At 35.7% G+C, this 27,517-nt stretch overlaps 1 protein-coding gene across 1 annotated transcript in view; it reads right to left on the bottom strand.

The window, feature by feature from the left end:
• The window catches only part of LOC150110705 (uncharacterized), a 146,122-nt gene that overhangs the window by 22,995 nt on the left and 95,610 nt on the right, over positions 1–27,517 (bottom strand). Inside the window, exon 6 of the mRNA XM_090395837.1 lies at positions 8,183–8,508. Within this exon, the coding sequence (XP_090251963.1) occupies positions 8,183–8,508 (326 nt within the window). The remainder of the gene's footprint in view (positions 1–8,182; positions 8,509–27,517) is intronic.

Below are 27,517 nucleotides of genomic sequence, written 5' to 3'. Positions count from 1 at the left end.
ATCACTCTTTTCCTTTCTTTTAATATTATACACTTTTATCTTGTGCTATCATGTCAATTTGTGGAATACCCGCATTGTTTGGCAGAAATCACTGCATAAGTCTATTTTTAGCTAGAAGAAAGATAGTATCCAATTTTGAAAGTGCACAAATAATATGTACATGTAAATCATAATAATTTGGATCCAGAAGAAAGGATGCTGCTTTAGAGCAAACTCATAAATTCAGAGCTTATTGTTTCTACTGATGCTTTTATTTATTTATTTATTTTTTGTTAAGTTCAAAGTTTTAAAATGTTTTCACAGAAGGAATTCATTTTTTTGTATTGTCTAATTGACAATACAGAAATCTGTGAAGAATTTAGAAATGACAGTATTTAAAATATGTGGTAGCTACTGGCACATCAATTCTGAATGCAGAGTACAGTTTTCAAAATTTCAAAAAAAAAAAAGACCTACATCTAGCTCTCTTTAACAGTCCATTTAAATGTAAAAAAACTATATCCTTCAAAGTTCTACAATTTAGAACTCTGAGAGTTCCAAGGCAATCTCTCATATTCCAAAGCATTTGTCTTATATATAGTAAAATTGCATGGTATTTTATCATTTTGTAACAGCTGAAAAATAGCCCTTTTTTAGCAATATAATGCAATGAAACTGTATGGGAAGTACATATATTTTATTATTACTATTATTACGGGCAACTCCAGGGAGTCATTGGACTCATCGAGGGAGGCCCCAAATCATATTCATCACAACTATTTGACATTCATACAGTATCTATCATACCTCGCCTTAAACTCATTCACTGTCACAGCATCCACCACAGACTCAGGGAGCGCATTCCACTCATTCACTACTCTAAAAGTAAAGAACCCAGCTCTAACACCTTTACTAACTACACTTTTGCCCAGTTTCCATGGATGTCCCCTAGTCCTCCCAAAACCAGCCCTGTTCTCAAAAATATCTTCTGAATTAATTTTATAGAAACCCTTCAGTAATTTGAATGTCTCAATCATATCTCCCCTCCTCTGCCTATCAACCAATTTTTGCAACCCACAAATCCTCAACCTGTTCTCATACGGTTCATTCCACAGACCTGCTATCATCTTGGTCACTCGCCTCTGGATCCTCTCCACCTCCTCCCCATCAAGAAGAAACCTAGGTGACCAAATCTGAGCACAGTAGTCTAGATGGGGTCTTATCAAGGCTCAATACAGAGGAACAATAACCTGCTTGTCTCTGCTTGTCATCGTATTCTTCAGCAACCAAGTGATTTGATGAGCTGTTTTGGTCACTTTTGCAATGTGTCCCCTAAATTTCAATTCCTTATCTACCAACACTCCTAAATCTCGTGCCTCATCAACAACGTGCCTCATATCTGACAGTAGTTTCTTAAAAAATAAAACAGAAAACAACTGACAGATGAAAGGGACTTCATCCCATAGGTGGGTAGCCTTCCTAAAATCTAATGTCTGTTTCAACAGAGTCCAAATGAAAATTATCTTCAAACTTCATGAGAATAATTTCAAATTAATGTGTTTATTTCACAATATAGTAATCTCTCAATTATATGACTCTCAAATATATAAACGAAACCTCAGCATGTTAAGCAGGTTAAATGACTCCTGAAACTCTTACATAACTATATAATCAGTTAACTGGAGCCACATCAGTTAATGAACCAACAAACTTATTTCCCAATGAAACTCAATAATTGAGAAATTGATGTATTTATACAAATTATTTAAGTTAACTTGGTCTGGTTGGCAGAGTTGTTAGTGATTATTAGGATGGAGATGAAGTTCATCACCCAGTGTGAGACCACTACCTTGCTTATTGGAGGACTGAAGTGGTTTGAAAACAAAAGTTTGTTTGGTCTTTAAAGCAAGGTTCCTGGATTATGCAGAAAATAATTTTTTAAAAAAGAGTATATAAAATAAAAAAATAGAAAAAAATTCTTAGCCCATCCACAGTACTAATGTACCATAAGTGTACAAAATCATTTTATGGGTAGGCATATCTCATAAAAAAGTGTTCACATTTAGTTGGTCGCCATCTTGACTGGCAAAATTCTCAATTTTATTGCTCTTGTCCAACCAGAGTTTTAAATCAGTTGCTTTATTATTTGCAAAATAAGTAAAAGTACTTATTTTATTTAACTGTATATCTTCAGAGTAGAATCTTTGGTTTCTGTTCATTGCCTCTCTTCAACACATGCAATGCCACTAGTTCCTCTGCTAGATCATACCTGAAAGGAGTCTGGGCACTCGTTTAAGCACAAGTTTTTTTGACCTGCATGCTCCTACTCTGCAAGTTTCTACATAACTAAACCATGAAAGACACTGCAAGTTCAAAAAATTTTACCAAAAAATGGCTACAACACCACAACACCACTTCCACTTTGCCAACACCAGGACTTCAACATAAACATTAATTACATGCACCCCATATCACTCTTATCTATTCAAACTATATTCCGCTTTTTTTTTCCATAAGAAAAAGACAACACATGCACTTGTCAGATTGATATTTCATGACAGAAATGACCAAACTGTGAATGCCACTTCCCTCCATATGATCTTCTCTGGATTAAGATTTGTCATCTGTTTGCTGCTTTTCATTTGCTCACCTAATTCTGACCACCATCGCACTGGCCTTTTTCATTATTTATCTTTGATAGTTGCTTTTCTAATGGCTAACTGCTTAATTACTCAAACAGAGAGATTCACTTTAAAAGACTTCAATGTTTTACCTGCCTTCCCCTGCTCTATCTTCACAGATTCAGTTGGAATAAAAACCAAACTATTTGATATCAGTAATGATTTAACAAAGAAAGAAGAATTTGGGAGGACAGAAAAAAATGGACAAATTTGTCCACCTGACAGTTTCTGTTGGAGAACAGCTGTTGCTAAAGAATGATTAACACAAACTGTTTCACTTACCTACCAGAATCAACAGTTTCTCATCTCACTTTGTTGCTTACAATTGTTCAAGTAATTCTGATCATCACACTAGCCTTTTTCATCATTTATCTTGACAGCTGATTTTCTAAAAGCTAATTTGTGTTAAACCAGTAATGATTTAACACAAATTATTCACTTATCTACCAAACTACTGGATAAGCCTCTCTTCCAACCAACACACTGACTCCTTTCCCAATCAGCTCCTATTCCAGATATTAACATACCTCTTGGCAACTCCAACACAATCTTATCCATGTTTCTTTATTTTATTATTTTATTTTATAGATTGACCTTCTTGCAGCTAATTCCTGCCTTATTTCCTTTGGCACTAAAATTGCCTTTTTTCTCCATGGCCTGATGAATTTCCACTATCACCAATGCAAACACTTACTCTGAACAAATTCCTGAAATAATCCTTTCTGGAATGAGAACCTTTGTTCTTCCCGCTCCTTATAAACCCTGATCCTATGACATGCAGTTCAGCAGTAAAATTGCTACATTCTAGTGAGATATGACTAGATAATATGCTGTCAGGGAAGACAGCTGCAGATCTCACTAGAGATTCTGAGCAGATAGGATGGAATGTGTGACTAATCCACAAAGAAGAGCTGCATGGTGGTATATATGCCACAGAGGTAGTGTATTTTAGTGGTTTCCATGCAGTGTTGCATACCTAGGTACTAGAACTTCTAGTGATTCTTTTATTTGCACACCAAAGGGTCATATAGCAGATTGATGAGTACTGCAAATTCTCATACTGTGGACAAAAAATAATTGGCCATGTGGGATGGTATGCATGGGAATTTTATTATTAGTGCATATAACAGGGAAGTTCCATACAATAGGATATAATAACATGTAATAGAGGCATTCTCATGCTAGAGAAGGCTCTCTACAGGAACAGCAACTGCAACAAAGAACTGTCAAGTCTTTTACACAATTTTGCTAACAGTTGCATGGATATGATACTGAAGCTTAACGATAATGCTACCATGTCTCGAGGAGGGCAGGTGAAAAATTGGCTATGCGGTCCTCAAGAAGATATTTTTACATCTCGACTCTATATATCAGAACACTGCATAAAACTGGTAACTGAGACTACTTGAAGAGGAGCTAAACACTAGATGGAAAATTATCAGAATTTCAGAGACACATTAGATAGCTGAAGGTATGGCAGACCTAACTGAAAGAAGAATGTACTACGCTGGAAGAAGAGATCAGCAGTGCAGAGAATTTGCAATTATAATCAGAAAACATCTTATAAACATTACTGATATAAAACCATAGCAAAGAAAATAAAAGCCAAGAAAATATCAGGAATCTGATTTTGGGGCTAAAATATGTTGTGGACCTGGATTTAGGGTGATGTAAAATATGGGGGCTGGGGGATCTATTCTGAAACAACAGAATAGATAGCTCCGGATTAGCCCTCCACTTCTTCAACACAAGCCACACCACTGATGGGGACAAAAGTTCCATGTCTTATCTAGAAGATTTCTGGTGTTGCAATTTCAAAGAAGCCACAGTGGTTCTTCGTTCTGAAAGTAGCCTAAACAGAAATCAAGGAATGATCCTGCCTGACATATGGAAAACCCTAATAAGATCGCTAAGCTTGCCAGAATTTAATTTTGCTGCAAACTACAGAGTGTGCGCACACAACAATAACTAATGAAACACATGCTCCATGTGTATGATGTTATGCACCTTTTTAATTTATGTTATACATGTTTGTTCTATGTACTAGCGACTCTGAGTTGTCTTTACCATTTTGTATGCCCTGAAGAAGCGAAACAGCCCAATTGGTGAAACTTGTTGGCATAATTTATCATTAAATTCATTGGTCCATAAAAAAAACCCAGTGTAATATTATTCTAAAACTCATTATCCAGTTTCACCAGTCTGATATTTGCCCACATTACTCTACGTGATATTGCCTGCCATTCAAGAAGATTATCCTCATATTTAGTGGTCATGAATATTATTGTTATAGTGAATAGAATAACATGAATATTGTTTTATTCATCAAATAAAAAGAAAATTACACATGGGAAAATAAAGCAACATAACAAAGGGACTTGAAGCTTGTCCTTATCTCAGTTGAACAAGTTCAAGAAGAATCTTTACACCATCAAAGAATTCAAACAACTAATACTAATACTTATAATGTATATAGAGAAACTTGATCTTGTTTAGAGCAGATTTCCCCCCCCCCCAAAAAAAAGAAAAAAAAACAGTACTCAGTGAACCTCACATACTTCATCAAAAGAAATCACACATATTTCTATTATGATACCATTTGAGGACATGCAACGAGATTACTCCATATTTTAATTGAAAAGTATTTTAAAGAACAATGACCTCACTAACAAAATTTAATGAACTGACTAATAGTCAGCCAGACTACCTGTTACTGTGGTTACAGCTGTCACAAGTTGAGTATGGATTTATGCAGTACTATGCTTGGGCTGTGAACTGCAGTTCACTAAAAATTTGCAATCCCATTCAGCAGTAGTGTGGGATGGCAAAATTATCTAATCCAGCATTCACTAGTGCTATGTTTGGACTGTGAACTGCAGTTCACTAAAAATTTTTGCAATTCCCTAGCAAATACAGTTAGACAATCCTATCGACTAGTCCTGATCTCATGGTTTGAAAAGATGAATTAAGAAATGATGTAACAATAATCTGCTCAGTGACAATTCCAATTTGTTCATTTTCTTAGTCTAAAAAAAGAATGCTTCCTGATCTTTCAACTTTTCACTTTGGAAAAAAGTCGACACTCTACTAATATGGGATTAGCTGATCAACATCTACAGCTTAAAATTCCGAATTCGAACTGACTTCTATTTCCTGCATACTTTTACATCATCCATTCTTGAATGCCAACTTCTGTTTACTATGTGGGGTTATATCTGAATATTTTTGGGAATATGATTTCAAAATACTTCTGAACATTCCAAAGTATATTTCTTTCAAACAGATCCCCCCCCCCCCGCCCCATAAAGCAACAAACCTCTTTTTTAGGCAAAGAGTATTATTTTAACAGAAATGCATACATACAAGGCGTGTTCAAAAAAAGACCGAACTTTTGAAGACTTTATTGCTCATTTTATAACATTTTAAGCACTATCCCTTCAAAGTAGTTTCCTCTACTGGTGATACACCGTTCCCAACGTTTCTTCCATTGTTTGAATGTTTCCTGGAATGCACTTTCTGTGATGGTGTGCAGTTCTCTTATTGCATTTTCCTGAATCTCCTCTATGGTTCGGAAACGACGTCCTTTCAAAGTGGTTTTAAGTTTGGGAAACAGGAAAAAGGCTGCTGGGGCCAAGTCTGGAGAATAGGGTGGATGGGGCACAATGGATGTCTGATGTTTTGCTATACAGATGACTGCACATTGTTGTGGTGCAACATTCAAGTTTTCCCACAATTCAGGCCTCTTCCTGTGCACAGCATCCCTAAAACGTGCTAAAACTTCTTGGTACAACTCTTTGTTTACCACCTGACCACGCAGTACAAATTCATAATGGACAATGCCTTTCCAATCAAAAAACACAACCAACATCACCTTGGTCTTTTACTGACTCATCTATCGATGCTTAAATCACTCATAGGCGGTGTTCAGCTCATACAGTCCTCCTTGTATGCCTGGTTAAGCGATTGAAATGTCTCTGTAAAATTTTTACCAAGTTTGCAGAAATTTCACACACACACACACACACACACACACGTTGTTCTTCAAGCTCTTTCATTGTCATTAATCCGACGAACAGCTTGTGCACGTGCTCACTCTTCAGCAAATGTAACTCGATGACTAATACTCAAACCGTAATGGGGCAAATGGCAGTTTGTTGTCAAAACCTGCCGGTAGGTGCGCTCTCTGTGCAAGTTGGCGAGTTATTTAAAAAGTTTGGCCTTTTTTTGAACACATCTCTTATATGATATGCAAGTAAATAAAGTTGGATACATGAATATTTTTCCACAGTCATCAAATGTTTATGCATTTGTCCCATCTTGACTAACGCATTTATCCTAAAGCAGAACAAATCAGTGCCAGGTTTCTTTAACCAGGAAATGAAAGCATATCATGTATTGCTGTCAACTGCCAGCAGATGTCTTTCCAATGGTCCAAGGTCTCCCAGTTGTAGCACATTAACATTATGCCAATTTGTCCCACCTTGACTAACGCATTTATCCTAAAGCAGAACAAATCAGTGCCAGGTTTCTTTAACCAGGAAATGAAAGCATATCATGTATTGCTGTCAACTGCCAGCAGATGTCTTTCCAATGGTCCAAGGTCTCCCAGTTGTAGCACATTAACATTATGCCAAATTCAAACCTATTTCCACAATAATATGATGCTTGTTCTAACAACTGGCAATGAATTTCTACCAATGCAGTATCCATAACACAAAGTGACACAACTGCTAGTGTCATCTATTCAAGCCCCCCCCCCCCCGAATCAAGGTTGTAAATCTATTGTACAGTTAGCTTCATGGGTGGGCCTAAGGCTAGATAATCTGAAAAACAAGCTCTAGAGACCAAACAAGGTACTTTTTAAAGGCACTTCAGACTTCTAATGAGCAAGGTTGTGGTCTTACATCAGGTGCTGAAAATCATCTGCTATCTATCTAAAGACAGACAAAGATCCATTCCAAAGTAGGATTTGAATCCACATTCTTCTGGGTTGAAGAACAGGCATATTACTTACACTCTACTAAGTCAACTAAGACTGCAAAATCTGGTAAATACCAGTATTGGTATTGTTTGGAATAATAGATGAAGCAATTAAGGCTATGGCAAAACATAGTGTACATGGAAATAGTGTGTTAAATTGTGAATGAATACAATTCACTAAGGAATGTTTCATTCATAATTTGACAAGTTAAAACCCTTGAAAATGATATGCTTGTATTTCAGTATAAGTTGTATATAGTCTTCTGTTAATTGTGTGCGCTCTTCTGGTCAGTTCTTCAGATCACAAAGGAAGAGCACAGAAGAGTGCAGAGTAGGGATAACTTGTTCTGCTTCATATGTTAACAAGACAGATACTGTAACTAAGTGAATCATTCAATATATGATTATACTGTTTCACATCACATTTCCAGTTACAATGAATAAACCTAAGTATTTGATATATATGAAGATATCTAAAAAACAAAAAATCTGCTATTTAAAATAATAAAAAAAGAACGTTAAAGCACAATACCTGAACGTACCTCCGGTGTCTCTGAACTCCACCATCATCATCATCAATGTCATCCTCATCTCCATCATTCCAATCACCCCCATCTGTTATTTGTCGTCGATTTTGCACCATGTTCTCTTCTCCATCAATCCATTCCTCATCGCCTTGATTTGCTTGCACAGGAACTGCAGCTTTGGGTGGTGACTTTCTACCAGTTAATTTTCTGTCTAAATCTTTCTGAATTGGTACGGGTATTCGAGGAAATAAAGTGGAAAACCATTCCAACTTAGTTAAAAAATGTCGTAGCATCTCACCAATAGTCATCACTTGACCACCACCAGCTTTCACATCTAATTCCTGAAACAAAAATTGAATTTTACAACAGGTAAAGTAAGAATGCTTTCTTTTAACCTTCCTTTAAATGTACACAGAGAAACAAAAATCACATTTTTCCATCCTTTAAAGTCCAATACACTACAACTTTATAGATATTATTCTATAAATTCTAAGATCTTTTGGAAAATAATTGCAGCTAGTATTAGTCTGGGAATGAATTTAATTTTTGCCTCTCCATGCTTCCACCTCTCTCACATCCTAATGTGAGAAAAGTGAAGACGACAAAGGCAAATCTCCTCCTGATATTCCATAAACTATCCACAGCATACTTTCTCTGATCTTTTGTCAGAAGGATATCAGGAAAATACTCAATATCCTTGTTACCAATAAATCTCCTGACCCTAATTTTTCAGTGACCGAGTACTTCCAGTTGAACTAAAAGCTTGTGCTCCAGAAGTAACACCCATCTTGTATCACCTGTTTAAGTTGTCCTAATCATTTGGCACCTACCCATCCAGTCTGCCCCCCCCCCCCCAAAGAGGGGAAGAAAAGTTAGTAATCAAACTATTGCCCAACTGCTCTGACTTAAATAATCTCGATAATAATGGAAGAAGTCACTCACAGACAACTGCTTCACTACAAGGAAACACACTAATTACTTAGTGACCACTGATATGGATTCTGTCATATTTGCAGTCTAATGAAAGCATAAGATTCAGACTAATTCAACCTATATACATCACCTATCTGGATCTGCAGGTTATTTTATTACAGGTGCTTCTGAAAAAGAATCATTTGTACATGAAATGAGTTGACATAATGTATTACCACACTACCTTTCAGTATCAAATGGAGCCGATTTACTATATATTGCACTTGCAATAATGATTAACAAATTGGAAAAATAGGAATCCACAGATATTTTATCCTAATCACAAAAAGTTTGTACAGCTTTTAAGAGTATATTAAGAGTGATTAAGTATTTGGTAACTAAAAGCTCACATTTTAAAGTACAGTTGTCTTGTGAAGAATGCTAACACCATTTACAAAGGAAATACTAAGGCAATATATTCCTACATTCAATATGAACTTTGTTACTATTAAACACATTTAGCATTTGGAAACTAAGTTGTAAATTAAACTTGAACAAAATTGCACACAACTCTGAAACAAATTTACAGCTGGGAATATAGGGAATGGAATGATGTGATTTTCATTTTTAAAAATTCTATGCTTATTCATAAGATGAAGCATTCTACTGCAGTAAGTGGCCACTTGATAATCCACAGGACTTCGACTGTCAGGTCAACTTATATCTCCATTTCTTTTTTTCAATTGTTTTTGCTATTTTTATATATGCATGATGCAGATACACAAACTAAATCTCTAAATACAGTAAAAACAAAATGTTATAATATCAGCTCCATTTATTCCAGGAATTTTTTGATGGAGATTTTTTTTTTTTAATAGCAACTCCTCATGCAAGAAGTATTTTTGTGACTCCCACTCATGAACGGTTGTAAACATATGGTACATTAGTATAATGTGAGTGGATTAAGGATGTTTTTTGTATTTTTATTAATTCATTTTTGTGTATTTTTATCTTATTTTTTAGATGATCTGGAAGCAAGGCTCTAAAGACCAAACATGAAATTTTATCATGATGCTTCAAGCCTCAAACAGGTAGAACGGCAGTCTAGGCAATGAAATTCATATACTACTTAAAGACAATCACAAACGACCATGCCACAGAGGGATTTGAAGTTGCAGCCTGTTTGGTGGAGAGCAGATATGCTAAATATTTAGCCAACAAGGTTATCAGACCCTCAACAAAGAACATTTTGGAGACTGGAATTTAGGGTAGCAGAGGTTGATGCTCAATAGATTTTGATGTTTGTGTAGCTAAAGTTTATCAAGGGTGACATGTAAAGTAGCATACTGTCATTATCAAAACTATGCATTGGCAGAGGTAAGTTGCTTTTAAATGGTGAATGACAGAACAGAGCTGTGTTACTCGTCATCAATTGGAAATGCATCATTTTATGCATTTCCAGTTAGTTCACAGAAAATTTTGCATTAAAATTCTTCAGATGCTACTGATATACAGCATTTGCAAGGTGATTTGAAGAGACTAGAAGTGTGGACTTCTATCAACTTTTGAGAGGGCTTTACAGGATACAGGCTAATAAGATTTTTCATTATATAGAAAGTGGGAAGAAGACCTGGACATCCATGGAAGTTAGGTTTGTGTGTGCCATAAAGAATAGGGTGAGCTAAATTTTCCTCATTCACACTATATGCTCGTTGTTGCATCTAGCATGAATGAGTTTAAGGGAAGGTATAACAACTCATGTGGTTAATGTATGGCCTCCTTCAATGAGTATTTGACTTCTGGAAGCCTAATAAATAACAATTATTATTAATATTATTAAGAGAAACCTCCAGGTAGGTTTCTCTTAATAGTATGTGGCCTCCTTGATGGAGGCCATATACCACATGCACCAGATGTCATACTTGTTCTCGAATTCATTCACACTGCTTGCATACACAACATCCAATAGCAATTCATTGCAATCATGCAGACAATTTCAGCTTATTCAAATCATTCTGCAAGTACTGCAACATCAACGGCATTCCTCGTTACCCTACCTACCAATCTTTACATCATCAGCAAATAGTTGTATATTTCCTGTCGAATCCTTCCCAATGTCATTAATGTACAGATTGAATAAGAGTGGGCCAAGGACTGATTCTTGTGGTCACTGGTTACCTTAAATCATGCAGACTCACATCCTTGATTTACTACTTTTTGATATGTCAGCCAGCCATCCTCTTATCCACACTAATATTTTATAATCCAAATTCCATATTCACCAATTTATGCAACAGCCTTCCATGCTGTATTCTGTCAAAAGCCTTAGCAAAATCCAAAAGTATCATGGTGTATCCATTCCCCCTTGTCTAGTTCAATGGCAATATTAATGTCGTTCATTGCAAAGTATAGATACTCTGTCAACCCATTTCTGAATGCAAGCCTTAACCAACTTTTCAAAAATCCCTGCTCTGGGGCACAAATTATATAGCCTGGTCAAAGGAAAAGCCAGTACAGCTGAACATTCTTTTAGCATCTATGCTGATATTCCATCAGTCCCTATTACTGAATTCTTATTCAGTTTGTGCAACAGTCCTAATACCTCCTCTTCATACACCTGAGTTTCTTCATCCAGTGAAAGGAGGGGAAGGCTTAATGTTGCATACATCAGGCTGATAGCTTTTAGCAAAACGGGCACTCATTAGTTAAATAACCTCTTCTGCATCTATAAGTCATCCTCACACTATCTCTATTCAGTAGAGCTATTTTTTCATATTTATTCTTCCTTGTACTTGCAGCATAATGATAGAATTCTTTGAGGTTGTCTTTAGCTTGCAGAGCCAGCTTCTTTTCATACTCAGACTTAGCTTTTTGTACAACACTTGTGACTCTTTGGGCCTGCTGCTTATAATTATCATAATTGACATCATCCTTATGCACACAGTATTCCTTCCACATCATCTTTCTTATGAATCTCATGCTGAATTAGATTTTGCATACATTTCACTCCTAGTCTATTCTTTTATGACACATTCTAATATTGTATCATTTAAGTATTTTTTTAAAATTTTCTCATACACTCATCATAAAATATTAATACAAGAATCATTACATTTAATAATTTTATTTGTAAAATTTTTGGCTAAGTTTCATAGCCATTATCAATACAGTTATAGATAAATTATAAAGAACAACGATTTAATTGAAAGTGCGTGATATTATGTGCACTATAGGCTGCAGGAGAACAGCTCCTCTGCATTAATAGATATTCAAAATAAATTACAATTAAGAAACACATGAATGGTATTAGTTAATGTAACTTCCTAAAATTAAAAGTTTTAGGCAATTGCTTTTGTTCAGGTTTGGATTGTGAATATGTGCTTCATAGCTTTCTTTGTAGTCTTTCCAGAAGAAAGTTAACTTTTGTGTAACATTTTGGTTTGTTCCACTGAATCCTGTGTTTTGTAGATAAAGCATGGCTTGCTAAACTGGATTTATTGGGTTCTTTAAGAGAAATGCATTCTTGATGGTCTTCAAGATGAATTTGTGCAGATCAGCTAGTTTGTCCATAATAACATAAGCCACAAGACTAGGGGATTCTGTAAACTCCAGAATAAGATAGAGGAGGAAATTTGTCTTTTGATGAGATAAGGAATGTATCACGTTTACTGGATGTATCATGTATAACTGGATGGAAAGTAACTTGTACATTAATCTGTCAAAGTAATCTTGCTATTTTTTCTGAAAGTCCCTTAATATATGGAATACCAATTCTGGTCATTTCTTCTTGAGGAGGGTTAGGACCACAGCCATTCTGGAAAGACTCTACAAAGAAAGCTGTGAAGCACACATTCACCACCCGAACTTGAACAAAAGTGACTGCCTAAAACTTTCTAAATTCTGGGAAGTTATATTAATGAATACTCACCATTCACATGTTCCTTCATTGTAATTAAATTTTGCTTATATTTAAAAATAAATAGCTAAATTAATTTATTGTAATTTATTTCGAATATCTATTAATGCTCTGTGCACTATAAGCTGCAGGACCTATTTTCCTGTAGCTTATAGTGCATGTAATATCAAGTACTTTCAATTAAATTGTTGTTCTTTTTAGAGTTTTCCTATAACTGTATTAACAATGGCTATGAAATTTAGCCAAAAATTTTACAAATAAAAATATTAAACATAAGTGATTCTGGTATTAATATTTTATGATGAATTTCTCAGACACTGTCGATATCCTTCCCATCCAACAATTGATACCATGGTGCAGAACCCAGCATACTCCTCAGGTGGTCATAATTTCCTGCTTTGTAGTTCACAGCATGTAACATTTTCTGAATGGAACATTCATAAACTTAACCACTTCCCAAGTGAGTACCGCATGTGAGTGTCACCAACTGGAGGCCGAATAGTTGTCTTTAACTGAAACATCCTCTGACACTATAATCAGATCTAACACTCTTTGACCACGGGTTGTCACATGCTGCTTCTTGCAACAAATCAATAAATTTGGTTTCATTCTTCTCATGTGATTTCACAGCTATCCAGTCAATGTTTGAATAATTAAAGTCCCTTATGATTACTCTTTTCGCACCCATCATCTTTGGTGATACATTTCATCACTAGCAACCGATCCATGAGGTCTTTAATAACATCTTACTATGTATTTAATTTTGTTCGACTCCACCACACACCAAATGGCTCCGAACTTACTGTCACATAAAAAACTGTTGCTAGCATTGCAGACATAAGTCTCAATTCTAACTGGATTCAAGTCATCTGATATCATTAGCAGCATACCCCCCCCCCCACACACACACACACACTCCTCTCCTGTCTACCCTTCCTAAAAATACTGTACCCTTTGCACTCAATACCAATTAGTATGCCTGCTTCTCTTGCAGAGATACTAATGCCTACAAACTGAGGTTCCAATGTATCAACCAAGGTAACGAACTCTACTCTTTGTTTCTAATACTCCAGCATTCGTGTACAGACATAATAAACTACCTGCATGTTCATTTTTTATACTCTCATCTGTACTCTGTGTTACACAGTTGGACAACTTGCAGATCTCTGTTCTTCCCTAATTCCTTACTTATGCAGACATCTTTAAACATGGTTGATAGGTCCAAACTGGATGAACACAATCGTTTTCTCTTCATAATCATATCCATAATAATAACCATTCTCATCATTAACACACTTACCTAACATTGTCGTAAAATAATATATCTGGTAGGCATCGGTGGGATTTGAACCCACGATAAGCCACAGCACCAGTTGGTTACACAAATAATTGTTTTACACCAAAATTTTATGAAATTGGTTTCAATCAATGTGTGGTAGATGTTAATTATTTAAAAAAATGTATACTTTGTTTTCAATAAAATGATTTTTTCCTCCAAAAATGCTCCTAAAAAATGGGTGCATCTATTACTGTATATGCCAGCAAATACAGTAATTGCCCTACTTTGCAATTAATCCCTTACCAGCAACCATAGAGTCATTATGTATTAACTGTAATGGAGTGACCTTTGTTCAGAGCTGACCTGACTTAAAGTATACAGTTTTATGTGAAATTTGTTTTATTGTTTTTCATTGTTTTAACACTTTTTGATGTACAGTGTATTTATTATGTTTGCTCCCAAGGATAAAAATGAATTTCACATATCTGAAAAAAAAAAAAATTAATTAGTTTGAAACGTGACAAGAGATCAGCCTTAGCAACAAATTATTTTTCAGAGATTAGTGCAGTTTATATTTATATTTCTTTCATTTTACTGACGATATTGCAGAAATTATTTTCACACCATCATTATGTTAAATATTTATTTATCACAAACAGCATTTATCGATATAAACGTGATTTGTACCCCCCCCCTTTTTTCCTTGCACAAATACCATTAGATCATCATGCTTCAGTTTTAGATATTGAGTTTTTCTGTTATGAACAACAAATGCTGTTAAATTACATTACTCACTTTCTGATTGTGAGACTTTTTTAAATATTGAATATTTATATCCTATAAATCTCAGTAGAACTCAGTCATTTATGACTTTAGCTTAAAACTGCAACAGATGATTATTTATTTTGGAAGTTTTTTTTTATTTTTTACTTGATTAGAGTATAATAAATTTAGTTTAATCCTTTATTCAAGTGTAAGCCAACAAAGTTTGTGCCTGACGTATATTCAGGACTGAGACAACTCATGGTAAAGGTGGACCAAGCTCTCATCACTCATTGTCTTAGTATCTTCCATAACGCAAAGCATATCATCTCCTTGCAGACATATATAATACTATGCATTAAGGGAAGGGCCACAACCCAGACCGGTTTCGACGTTTATTGAGGTTTCGTCAGTGGGAGCCAGACCCAGAGGTGGTAATACCAAGGTGGAAGCAATGGAGAAGTCATATTTACCTATAAGAGTTGCCAAAAGGTGTCTCACCTTATTATAAAATTACTCTGGATTCAGAGCAAGATGTTGGAAGTTTTTTTCGCTTGGTTAGACTATAATAAATTTAGTTTAATCCTTTATTCAAGTGTAAGCAAACAAAGTTTGTACCCGAAGTATCTTCAGGACTGAGGCAACTTGTGGTAAAGGTGGACCAAGCTCTCATCACTCCTTGTCTTAGTATCTCCCACCATAATGCAAAGCACATCTCATTGCAGACATGCATAATACTATGCATTAAGGCAAGTATATTAAGACAAGGAGCGATGAGAGCTTGGTCCACCTTTACCACGAGTTGCCTCAGTCCTGAAGATACTTCAGACGCAAACTTTGTTTGCTTACACTTGAATAAAGGATTAAACTAAATTTATTATAGTCTAACCAAGTGAAAAAAAACTTCCAACATCTTTCTCCAAATCCAGAGTAATTTAATAATAAGGTGAGGCACCTTTTGGCAACTCGTATAGGTAAATATGACTTCTCCATTGCTTCCACCTTGGTATCAACCACCTCTGGATCTGGCTCCCACCGACGAGACCTCAACAAAGGTCGAAACCGGTTGGAAGCTTGGGTGATGAATGGCAATGCTGTAGCCCATGAAGTTTTAACTGAGGCTCGGCTGTTGCTGTCACCCAGGTCCTGGGTGGTGGGGGAACGAATTGCAATGCTATAGCCCATGAAGTTAACTGAGGCACAGCTGTTGCTGTTACCCCTTGGATGAGATATGAGCAAATGAGCTGCTCTGCTCGGTGGTGGGGTGAGCCTGCCACGATGTAGAGCCAACCGGTTCTGAGTGTTCTTCTCAGTGGCAAGGTGAGCTTGTTACCGAGGGGAACAACGCTGAGTTTTTGGAGTTTGACCTGTAGTTGAACATTCAATAAAGGTCGCAACCAGTCTGGGTAGTGGTCCTTCCCTTAAAGCATAGCATCATACATGTCTGCAAGGAGATGTGCTTTGCATTATGGGAGATACTAAGACAAGGAGTGATGAGAGCTTGGCCCACCTTTACCACGAGTTGCCTCAGTCCTGAAGATACTTCAGGCACAAACTTTGTTTGCTTACACTTGGATAAAGGATTAAACTAAATTGATTATTTATTTTTTTAAACTATTAACCATTTGTGGGATGTTTATTTCTATAACATTCACCACTTAGCTGCTGATATTCTTAGTACTACTCAGAGCTAAACTTCATCTCTCAAAATTATCATTAGCTGAAATCAAGACCCTAAAATCCTTGAGGCATAACAACCAGCTCACTATAAAACCACAGCAGACAAAAGTAAAGCTGTAGTGAACATGGAATTTCTCTTCTGTTATAAGTTCAATCACCAGCAGATTATTCAGAATCCTATCAATAGCCAAACCAATAAACTTTACTCAACAAAGGTGGAATGAAGACACTATCAAAAAATTGAAGACCCATGTTGGTAGAACCTCATGTTTGTATGGAAGTTCAACCAACAATCTACCAAAAATCTATAAGGAAGGAGTTATATGCAGACTCATTGCTGACTGCATAGATGTCCCCAAAGTTCCCTCCAGACACAGTTGAACTGTTCAACTTTGTCACGAATTTAGTCTATTTCATTTGCAGAAACCAATTCTACAAACAGATTGAAGGAACTGCTATGGGAAATCCCTTGTCACCTGCACTGGCCAATTTCTACTTAGAGCATCTTGAGGAATCCCTATTCTCATCAATACTTCCCCAACCTTCCTTTTGGGTATGATATGTGATGTTAGCCATATGGCCAGACCCAGAAGTATCTCTGCCTACCTTTTTAACCAAAATGAGTCTTCACTTATGCATCAACTTTGCCATGGAGAAGGAAAAGGATGGAAATTAGCCCTCCTGAACATCCTCGTTTCCCATACCTCTTGCTATATCTGTTCACCATAAACCTACCTTCACAGGCATCTACATATAACATGATTCAGTACATCATCCATGTCAAAAAATAGGTATCTTCAAATCTTTGCTCAACAGAGGCCATGTTATGAGCTCCAATTATCAGGCTCTCCAACAAGAATTGAGCATCAAATGTATCATACTACAGAATGATTCATCTCGAGGAAGTTCGAACACATCCTGGATACTTACGAGCCCATCCCCAAGAACCTGTACGGCAACTCCATACTTCACAGGAATCTTGATTGCTAAGATCCTGTCAATTTAGTTTCTACATTTTTCCCTATCAACAAAATTGCCTCTTGGTATCTACAAAAGGTAAACAGTCACCTCTCTCTCTCTCTCTGGTGTTTACCAAGTTCAGTGTGAATGCCTCTGCTTATACTTTGGACAAACAGGATGTTCTGGTGAACAATGACTACAAGGAAACCAATCTTATATCAACAACAATAAAAATGAAAAATTTGGCCTTGCTCAAAATGAAGTGGACACTAACCACCATATCCTCTGGTCCAGTACCTGCCTTTAACATCTAGGTTTGAAAGGTTATTTAAGGTGCTGAAGCACATACATACCACTCAAATTTAAACTAGAATGAGTGCCTTTCTATTGCCAAGATTTGAGTCTTGTCCTCATAAATGGCAAGCAATAGCACCTCCCCCCCGTCTTTATTCTCTCTTTCTTTTTCCCTCTCTAATATAATTCTGTCATTGAATTCATTATCTAAGTTTAATTTGTATTTCAATCACTTAATTTTGATTTGAATTCTTATTTTATTTTGTAACCAGCTGCAAGTGGCATTCTAGCACATGGTTCATCTCTGTAAATAGAATTAACATTCTTTGTTCTAGCTTCAACTTGTGATTATGCTGATGTTCTGATGATGACTAGTTAGTTTCTGATCAAAACATTTGCAATAATAAAAATTATTGTTTATTCCTGTGAACACATGAATCTAATAATTTTATTATATCAAAAGTGCCATTAGAAACTCGTAAAACGAGAATGTTTCAGCCACTACCTTCTTTTCCATGAGTTGTTCAACTGTTTGTTGAAACTGTTCTGTTTTGCAAATAAATTTTGTTATGTTTTCACTATATAAAAACAGTATAAATTAATGCCACAAAAAGAGTTCAGTTTTGAGTGTTTTTTTTTCTTTCTTAAAAAATTTCCAAATATTACTACTATTACTGCTGCTGGTTGCATTACTGAAATATGGTATGTCTTAGAAATATTAGACAGTAACACTCTCTGTCTCAGCAACAGGCTGTAAGCTTAGTTTACTCTCATTGCTATTGAGGAACAACACTACCCTAGAAGTCACACTAAAGAGCTCCAAGCAATAATAGTGCAGTATACATCAGCAAATTACTGCTTCATTTTCATCCATTTGATTGATTGATTAGTCATCATCATCAAATTCCTGCCATGTACCCTCAAGGGCCATACAGGACATGATAGCACTACATGAAAAATTTACATCATTACTAACTTCCTATCTACAATTTTCCTCCAAATCAGTCTGTTACTTGTCAAGACTCCAACATTACCAGATCTTACATTTCTATCATCTAAGGCACTTTCTACAGTATCAAACCACCTATATCTTGGTCTTCCTCTGGGACGTTTTCCTGCCAACCTGACAGAGAACACTTGTTTTGCTAATCATTACTCACCCATTCTGTTTAAGTAACCTGAGATTAGCTCTGCTAACGCATTCCTAGATGCTGACAATGTCAAGTTCTTTCCTAATATCCTCGTTTTTAATATGATGTTGCCATTGATGCCATCTGTTCATGCCTCTAATCTTTCTCAGTACTCTCATATCTGCAATCTCTAGTCTTTGGTCAAGTGTTTTACTTCTGACTCAGCTTTCAGATCCATAAGTTAAAACTGGTTTGAACACTGTTACACAGTTAATTTAGTGTTCCGACTGATTTCTCTCTATTACATACGAATTTATTCACTTGACTTCCTACCATACCAGCTTTGTTGATTCTGTTGTCTATTTCCAAATTTAATTTACTATCTTCACTAAAAATCGTGCCTAAGTAGCCGAAATGTTTTATTTGTTCCACAGGTTCTCCTCCGTTCACAATGCAGTTGACATTTTCAATGATTTTGCCTATTTGCATTGTCTTTGTCTTTTTATTGCTGACCTTCATACCATATCTATTACAACAGTTATTCAATTTAGTCAGAGAATCTTGCAGACTTTTAGCAGATTTATTTAGAAGTATAACATTGTTTGCATAAAGCAAAGAGCTGACATTAGCATCTCCAATTTTGATATCAGGTTTAATAGCACTTTCCTTCATAATGTGATCCATATAGATAATGAACAAACAGAAGGGATAATGTACGTCCTTGTCTACCACCGATTTAACATTAAACCATCTTCCTATACTTCCTTCAATTCTAACTGCTGTTATACTTGCATAAATCTTACCAGGAACACTCAGTAGGGAAATACCTCTAATTCTCACATTCAGTTTTATTTCCCTTTTTTATATATATGGGTACTATGAAAGCTTTACTCCAATCAACAGGAATTCGTCCCTCTGTCCAGGCCTAGTGAACTATGCAGTGCAGCCACTGTAAGACTTTTATACCACCGTACTTGAGCATAACTTTGATGGACTTTTCTACTTCAAGTATGGATATGTATTCCTGACCGTATGCCTGTTGAATGTTTTTTTACCATTGTGCTATCACTGCTTGTTTCATTCAGCAATTTTTTGAAGTAATTACTCCATACTTCAAGGATATCTTTTTCTCCTGTTTTCATGTCACCTTTATCATCTCTAACTCCTTTTACAGCACTCTTTCCTCCATTTCTAAGCTTCTCCAACCTCAAGAATATTTTGCCACCTTCTTGATATTTATTTCCTATGTTCTTGCCAAAGTGCTCCCATATCTTTTGTTTAGTTTTCTTACATTTGTTTCTGTATTCTCCAAGAGCACAAGCTGAATTATTTCCCAGGAACTTTTGATATGCAGTCTTCTTTTCCTTCACTGCGTCTTTAATTTCCTGTGTCCACCATGGAGTTCTGATTTTTCTATCCTTACACACAACCTCACCACATGCCTCTCTGGCTGAATCAATTAGTGTTTTCTTTAGGGCTTGTCACTGAATCTCCAAGGTTTGGTTCCTGCTCGCAAACTCTTTCATTTTTTCTTGAATAATATTTGCACATTTTAGTCTACAGTTCACATCTGAGAGCTGCTCAACTTTTATTCGCTTTAAAACTTTCTTATGTTATTCTTTTCAATATGAAATTCAATTTTATCCTGTTCAAGACTAAATAGTGATCACTTCCAATTTCAAATCCTCTGTACACTCTGGTGTCCTATAGTGGGAAAACATCACCAACAATAACATAGTCAATGAGACTTTTCTTATTTCTTGCCTTTTTTTTCCATGTGAATTTGTGCACATTTTTATGTTGGAACATTGTGTTAGCAATAACCTGTCCTGAACAGAAATCCAACAGATATTTGCAATTATTATTAGCTTTGCTCTTTTCTCCAAATTTTCCCAAAATATTTTTGTATGTCTGACAATCATTTCCTACTCTGCTATTTAGATCCCCAACAAGGACCAACTTTTCCTTTTTCATTGTGTCAGTTGCTTTCTCTAAAGCCTCAAAAATTCCTCCACTTCTACCTTAGGAGAACCTTCTGTGGGACCACAAATAAGTCTCATTGTCCAGTTCCCCATTCTGATATTTGCCCACATCACTCTGCTTGAGACTGTCTGCCATTCAAGAAGATTAGCCTCATATTTAGTGTTGAATACTATGGCTACTCCTTCTTTTCCTTGATTGTCATTGCCTGAATATAACATTTTGTATTTATTGCTCAGAAAGATCTCACCAGTTTTTGTCTTTTTTGTTTCAGTCACCGCTATTATGCCGATCTGGTACTTATCTAATTCCTCAGCTAGCTCCATTTCTTTGCCGTTCAGGCTTCTTGATTGATTAGTAGACATCCTAAACAGAAATGCTAATATTTTTCAGGCCGATATAGTAATTTTTATCGAAATTAATTCCTCCTGATTACCTTTAAGGTCACGTAATACAGCTTCAGTTTTGTTATTAAAATATTATAAATTATACAATACAATTATCTTGGAAAGAAAGTGAGATATTACATAGGTATTAATTTTTTTTTTGAGAGGGGGGGGGGGAATTAGTAGCCTATACAATATTTCAAATTATAATTTATTTTCAAAACTGTACGTGAGAGAATTGAAACTGTAAATTCCTTTGTAAACTATTCATTCATATTATTTGTGCAAAACAGTAGTAAAAGTAATAAAAGTACAGCTACTTGATTTTATTTACAGTCCTTTGCCCACCCACAAAACCAAGTTAACAAGATTATTTTCTCACTATTTTAGTGAATTGAACATCAAAAAGCTTATGATGTGCAGAAAGCTTAGCTAATACATAATTTGTTTCATAACTGTTTCAATTTTTTATGCGCAATTCTTTGAAACAAGGCAGACAAACTATAACTCAAAGTATTGCAGATAGTATACATTATTACGAATGTCATGGTTTGTTTACTATAAATCAAAATCATACAAGTGCAGAAACTGTAAGCATTCTGTGAAGTGATTTATAATTACAATTATAATAAAAAATAAGACAATTCAGAAGAAAGAGCAAACTTTTAATAAATATCTTTGTGGCTATATTATTGCAATTAATAATTGTTTCATGAAAGTATCTTCAATAAACATTTTATGAGAGGAAAAAAGCATTGTTATCTAATCACACTTAAGCAAAATTAACAACAAAAATTTATTATGCATTCATTTTTCTATGCTGATTCAATATTTATGTGGAATAACTGATAGCAACCATTTTCTACATACATACATCGCTAGTGCCCCCCCCCCCAAGATAAAAAACACATTTCTGAATGACAGTTTCTCTTATTTGCTCTGCCTTTAACAACAAACTATAATTATATGATAAAATGACTAGAAATATAAAAATATATTGTATATATTCAGTCTATATCTCAATTTAAAATTACAGTTACACTGCTGCATATACTGTAAGGAACTACACATTTTGTGCTGTTTAGTATTGCTAGCTCTGATGTAGCTATGAAAGTGAATTAATCTGGTTAAGCATGTGGACAGACTTATGTGTTCGTCGAACATGTTGTTTATTATTTTAACGGTATAATAGAACACAGAAACTAAGTAAATAATTAATTTATTAACTTGATGCTGATATTTCGCTGGTATTATAACCAGCATCTTCAGAGCACAAAAACACTGTTTGTCACAATACGCGAGACTAAAACAACATGGTGTACTTAAACAAAATTGTAGCAGCAACACAAAGACTAAAGTCCTGATTTTGGTGCCCTCTATCTGAAAAAAAAAAAAAAAAAAAAAACTATCATATATTACTAGAGTCCTAGAAAAGTGCTAGTTTTTTCTTAATATGACTGTCTCCCAGATCTTCGGCAAGTTAATACAGCCATATTTGTTGAGATTTGGAGTGTGTTTTAGGGCTTCTGTCGCCTCTAAGAACAATCTCTCTGATTTATACGGGTTTCTGTGTAGTACTTTTGTGTTTTTCCAGTTGATCCTGTGTGCAGGGGTATCCAGAGCATGGTCTGCTAGGCCCGACTTCCCATAATGATAATTCTGGACGTATCGTTTATGTTCACTGATGCGGATATTCACAGTTCTTCCTGTTTGACCGTAGTAGGCTTGATTGCATGAGCAGGGTACTTGGTAGACTCCTGGATGTGATAAAGGAGGAATGCTGTCCTTGGGTGAGCGGATGAGGGTGGCTAATTTGCTACATGGTCTGAATGTAGTGCGTAGTTTATGTTTATTGAGAATTCTTGAGATCTTTTCGGATGTGCCTTTAATGTAAGGGATGGTGGTATTATTTTTGGGAGGCTTGGACTTGATTAGGATGTTGGCCACATCTAAACCAACAATGGCCTCCAACAATAGCTAACAACATACGTTTAGATGTGGCCAACATCCTAATCAAGTCCAAGCCTCCCAAAAATAATATCCCACATAAGGAATTCATTGCTATAAAAGAGTTACACAACAATAGCCAGATTACCATAACAAAAGCAGACAAAGGAAATGCAACCGTGGTGATGGACACAACTGAATATGAAAACAAAATGCACACACTATTACAAGATCAGTCAACATACAAAATTATAGATCGCAATCCCACCAACACACAAAAGAATAAGGCACGAAAATTATTAAAAAAAGTCACTTCCCGGCCCAAAGACACAGTTAACAAACTCAAACCCTTCCATGTTAAAACACCGAGGATCTATGGATCACCAAAAATTCACAAACCAGGCACACCCCTACGCCCAATTGTGGACAATATAAATAGTCCCACATACAAACTGGCTAGACATTTAGTGAAGCTACTAGCCACTCTCACTAACAATTCTCCCTCCTTTGTCAAAAATTCAGCACACCTAAAAAGCATCTTACAACACCTTACCCTAAAAAGCTCAGACTTAATAGTAAGCTTTGATATCACTTCACTATTCACAAATGTACCACTAATAGAAACCCTCAAATTACTGAAGTCACACTTCCCCCCTGATATATTTGAACTATTCAAATTCACAATACATGCAGGATATTTCACATGGAAAGGGAAAATATACAAACAAATTGATGGGACAGCCATGGGCTCCCCCCCCCTTCTCCCCCTAGCCAACTTTTACATAGAACACCTGGAAAAACAAGCAATCAATACAGCCACTCTCAAACCAACACTTTGGCTACGCTATGTTGATGATGTGCTTGCTATTTGGCCACATGGCCCTGAGACATTGAAAACATTCTTAGCACATTTAAATAACCAACATCCAAAAATCCACTTTACTATGGAACTGGAAGCCAACAACTGTCTGCCCTTCCTGGATACACTCATCACACGTCTCCCAGATGGTTCCTTATCATTTTCAGTTTTTAGAAAACCCACACATACAGGCAGATACTTACACAAACAATCACACCATCATCCTTCTCAACAATATGGCATATTAAAAACGCTAACCCATAGAGCGAGAGCAATCTGTTCCAATGACAAGGCTCTTACTGCTGAACTGACTCACTTACGCCACACCTTCTTGGCCAACGGCTACAATTCACATAAAATAAACAAAATACTAAACACTCCTAAGAAACCCCTCCCACCATCCCTTACATTAAAGGCACATCCGAAAAGATCTCAAGAATTCTCAATAAACAAACTACGCACTACATTCAGACCATGTAGCAAATTAGCCACCCTCATCCGCTCACCCAAGGACAGCATTCCTCCTTTATCACATCCAGGAGTCTACCAAGTACCCTGCTCATGCAATCAAGCCTACTACGGTCAAACAGGAAGAACTGTGAATATCCGCATCAGTGAACATAAACGATACGTCCAGAATTATCATTATGGGAAGTCGGGCCTAGCAGACCATGCTCTGGATACCCCTGCACACAGGATCAACTGGAAAAACACAAAAGTACTACACAGAAACCCGTATAAATCAGAGAGATTGTTCTTAGAGGCGACAGAAGCCCTAAAACACACTCCAAATCTCAACAAATATGGCTGTATTAACTTGCCGAAGATCTGGGAGACAGTCATATTAAGAAAAAACTAGCACTTTTCTAGGACTCTAGTAATATATGATAGTTTTTTTTTTTTTTTTTTTTCAGATAGAGGGCACCAAAATCAGGACTTTAGTCTTTGTGTTGCTGCTACAATTTTGTTTAAGTACACCATGTTGTTTTAGTCTCGCGTATTGTGACAAACAGTGTTTTTGTGCTCTGAAGATGCTGGTTATAATACCAGCGAAATATCAGCATCAAGTTAATAAATTAATTATTTACTTAGTTTCTGTGTTCTATTATACCGTTAAAATAATAAACAACATAATCTGGTTAAGGATTATCACACCTCTTAATGGTGATAATCGATGACTAGCACATCTTATACATGTTTCTTTGACTCTATTGTACGCTTCACATCCATATTTTGGTTGACAGAAAAATATGTTGAGGCTGGTAGGCAGGTTAATAAATTATTTAACACAATTATGAAAAGTAATGAGTAAGGTAATTTCCCAAAACTGGGAAAACTTAATACAATCCTGATGTTCTTCTATGCATATCTGAGTGGATTGAGCTGTTTGTCCATAATAAGAGGTGGTAGTAGCAAGGAATTCTGTAAACTTGGATTTTTTTTTTTTCCTTAAGAGAAATTTAGCTTGCAAAATAGACAGAAGGAGACTTGAAGATTAATCTTCAAGTCTCCTTCTATCTTGATGGCTAAAATTATCTATTACTTTGGTAATAACGTTGGGGTTGTAGACATTGGAGATGAAAGTGGCTCTAATGAAAGACAGTTATCATCTCTATCCAAAATCCCTGCTCCCCCCCCCCCCCGACCTGTAATTTCCAAGGGTTATCCTCTTGTCTTTGCTCTACCATACAAGAAAATCCCTCTACTATCAAAACTGGCAAATACCTTTTAACAGCTTAACTGCCTCAATCAATCACCCCTTCATTCTTTATCCACTCCGCAACTAGCATATTCTCAGTCTATTCTTATCACATGTTCCAATATCGATATCAATTCTGTCATATGCTTCTGCATCTTTTCTGAAGCTACTTCATGTACTTTCAAATCCTGGCAACAGATCTGAATACGGCAATCCGGTAGTAGTCCGATTAGGATAATACATAACAGAACTACAACCACTCTTATCTCTTCTGCTGGTTAATGTCCTACCTCAGTACTGTAGCAATCCAGTGGGATGTCCTCACAACTTGTTCAGGGATCATATTTCTCCCTTGAACCTCAAATTTCTATCCCCATCAACCCCAGTAAAAGAGTACATAGTCTACCACCTGTAGGAACCAAATTTCAAAATCTTACACTTAACTTAAAAGTGATATCAACATTCACCTGCCCACCATTTCAACTTATTCGAATCCACCTGGAGAGCGACATCACCAGCACTATTTCCAATAATCCTCTTAAACTTCACATAATCTACAAACAACTGAATATTCTCCTGAAAATATCAACAGTTTCAATACTGAGCCTTATGGAACACACTTGTAACCTTCCTTCTCTCCAATGCTGCTTCCCCATACATAACTCTCTGACATCAGAAAGCCAACTTCTAACCCACCAACTCAATATCTAAACCCACAAGTTGCAACTTAAATGTGGACTAACAGTTTCAAACTTTTTCTTTGATTCAATATAATAGAGATATATGATGTAAGTACAACAATTTTAGAAAGGTTTAAATTCTAATCATTAAGCATAAGTAAGATAAGTAGTATAACTTCAAATCAGGTGGGATTTTTTTTTTAAATTTAAATTTTTAAAGGATATAACAGATGTATGTATGTATGCAGGCATGTATTCTTTGTTAGTATCACAAAACTGACAAATACATTCTATGTTTATTTGGGACAGAACTCAGAGAAAAATTAAGTTCTGCTATTATAAAAAATTGTGTGCATCTTGTGAATGAAATGATTAAATCCTCTGAATGACATTATTATTATTATTTTTTTTTTTAAATGTGAATCTCAATCACAACAAACTAGAGAATGTTAGTATTAGTACTGTGGATGGGCTAATCCTAATCAAATTCCTGATATGCATCCTAAAGGAGTATACAGATAATTATTTACATGATAGTACTGTAAAATAGCATTAATACTAACTTCACAACAATTTTCTTCCAAATTAATCTATTATTTGTCATATCTCAAATATGATTAATATTTCAGTCTTCTAAAGCACTTATAATCACCGATCCAACTAGTTCTTCATTATCCTCTTTATCCTGGCACCAAACTCCTGTTTTGCTAGACATTCTCTCTCGCTCATTCTATTTAAATAATCATTTCATCTCAGATTAGCTGTTTTCACATTCTTGAATGACATCATCAAGTTTCATTCTAATAGTTTCATGTTTAATATGATTCTGCCATCTATTTACTACCTGTCAACTTTCCTAATTTTTC

Source organism: Typopeltis vanoorti, chromosome 1 (assembly GCF_054136105.1).
Source record: "Typopeltis vanoorti isolate ZY-2024b chromosome 1, IOZ_Tvanoo_1.0, whole genome shotgun sequence".
NCBI classification, from domain to species: Eukaryota; Metazoa; Arthropoda; class Arachnida; order Uropygi; family Thelyphonidae; genus Typopeltis; species Typopeltis vanoorti.
This window is presented reverse-complemented; position numbering and strand designations above follow the sequence as displayed.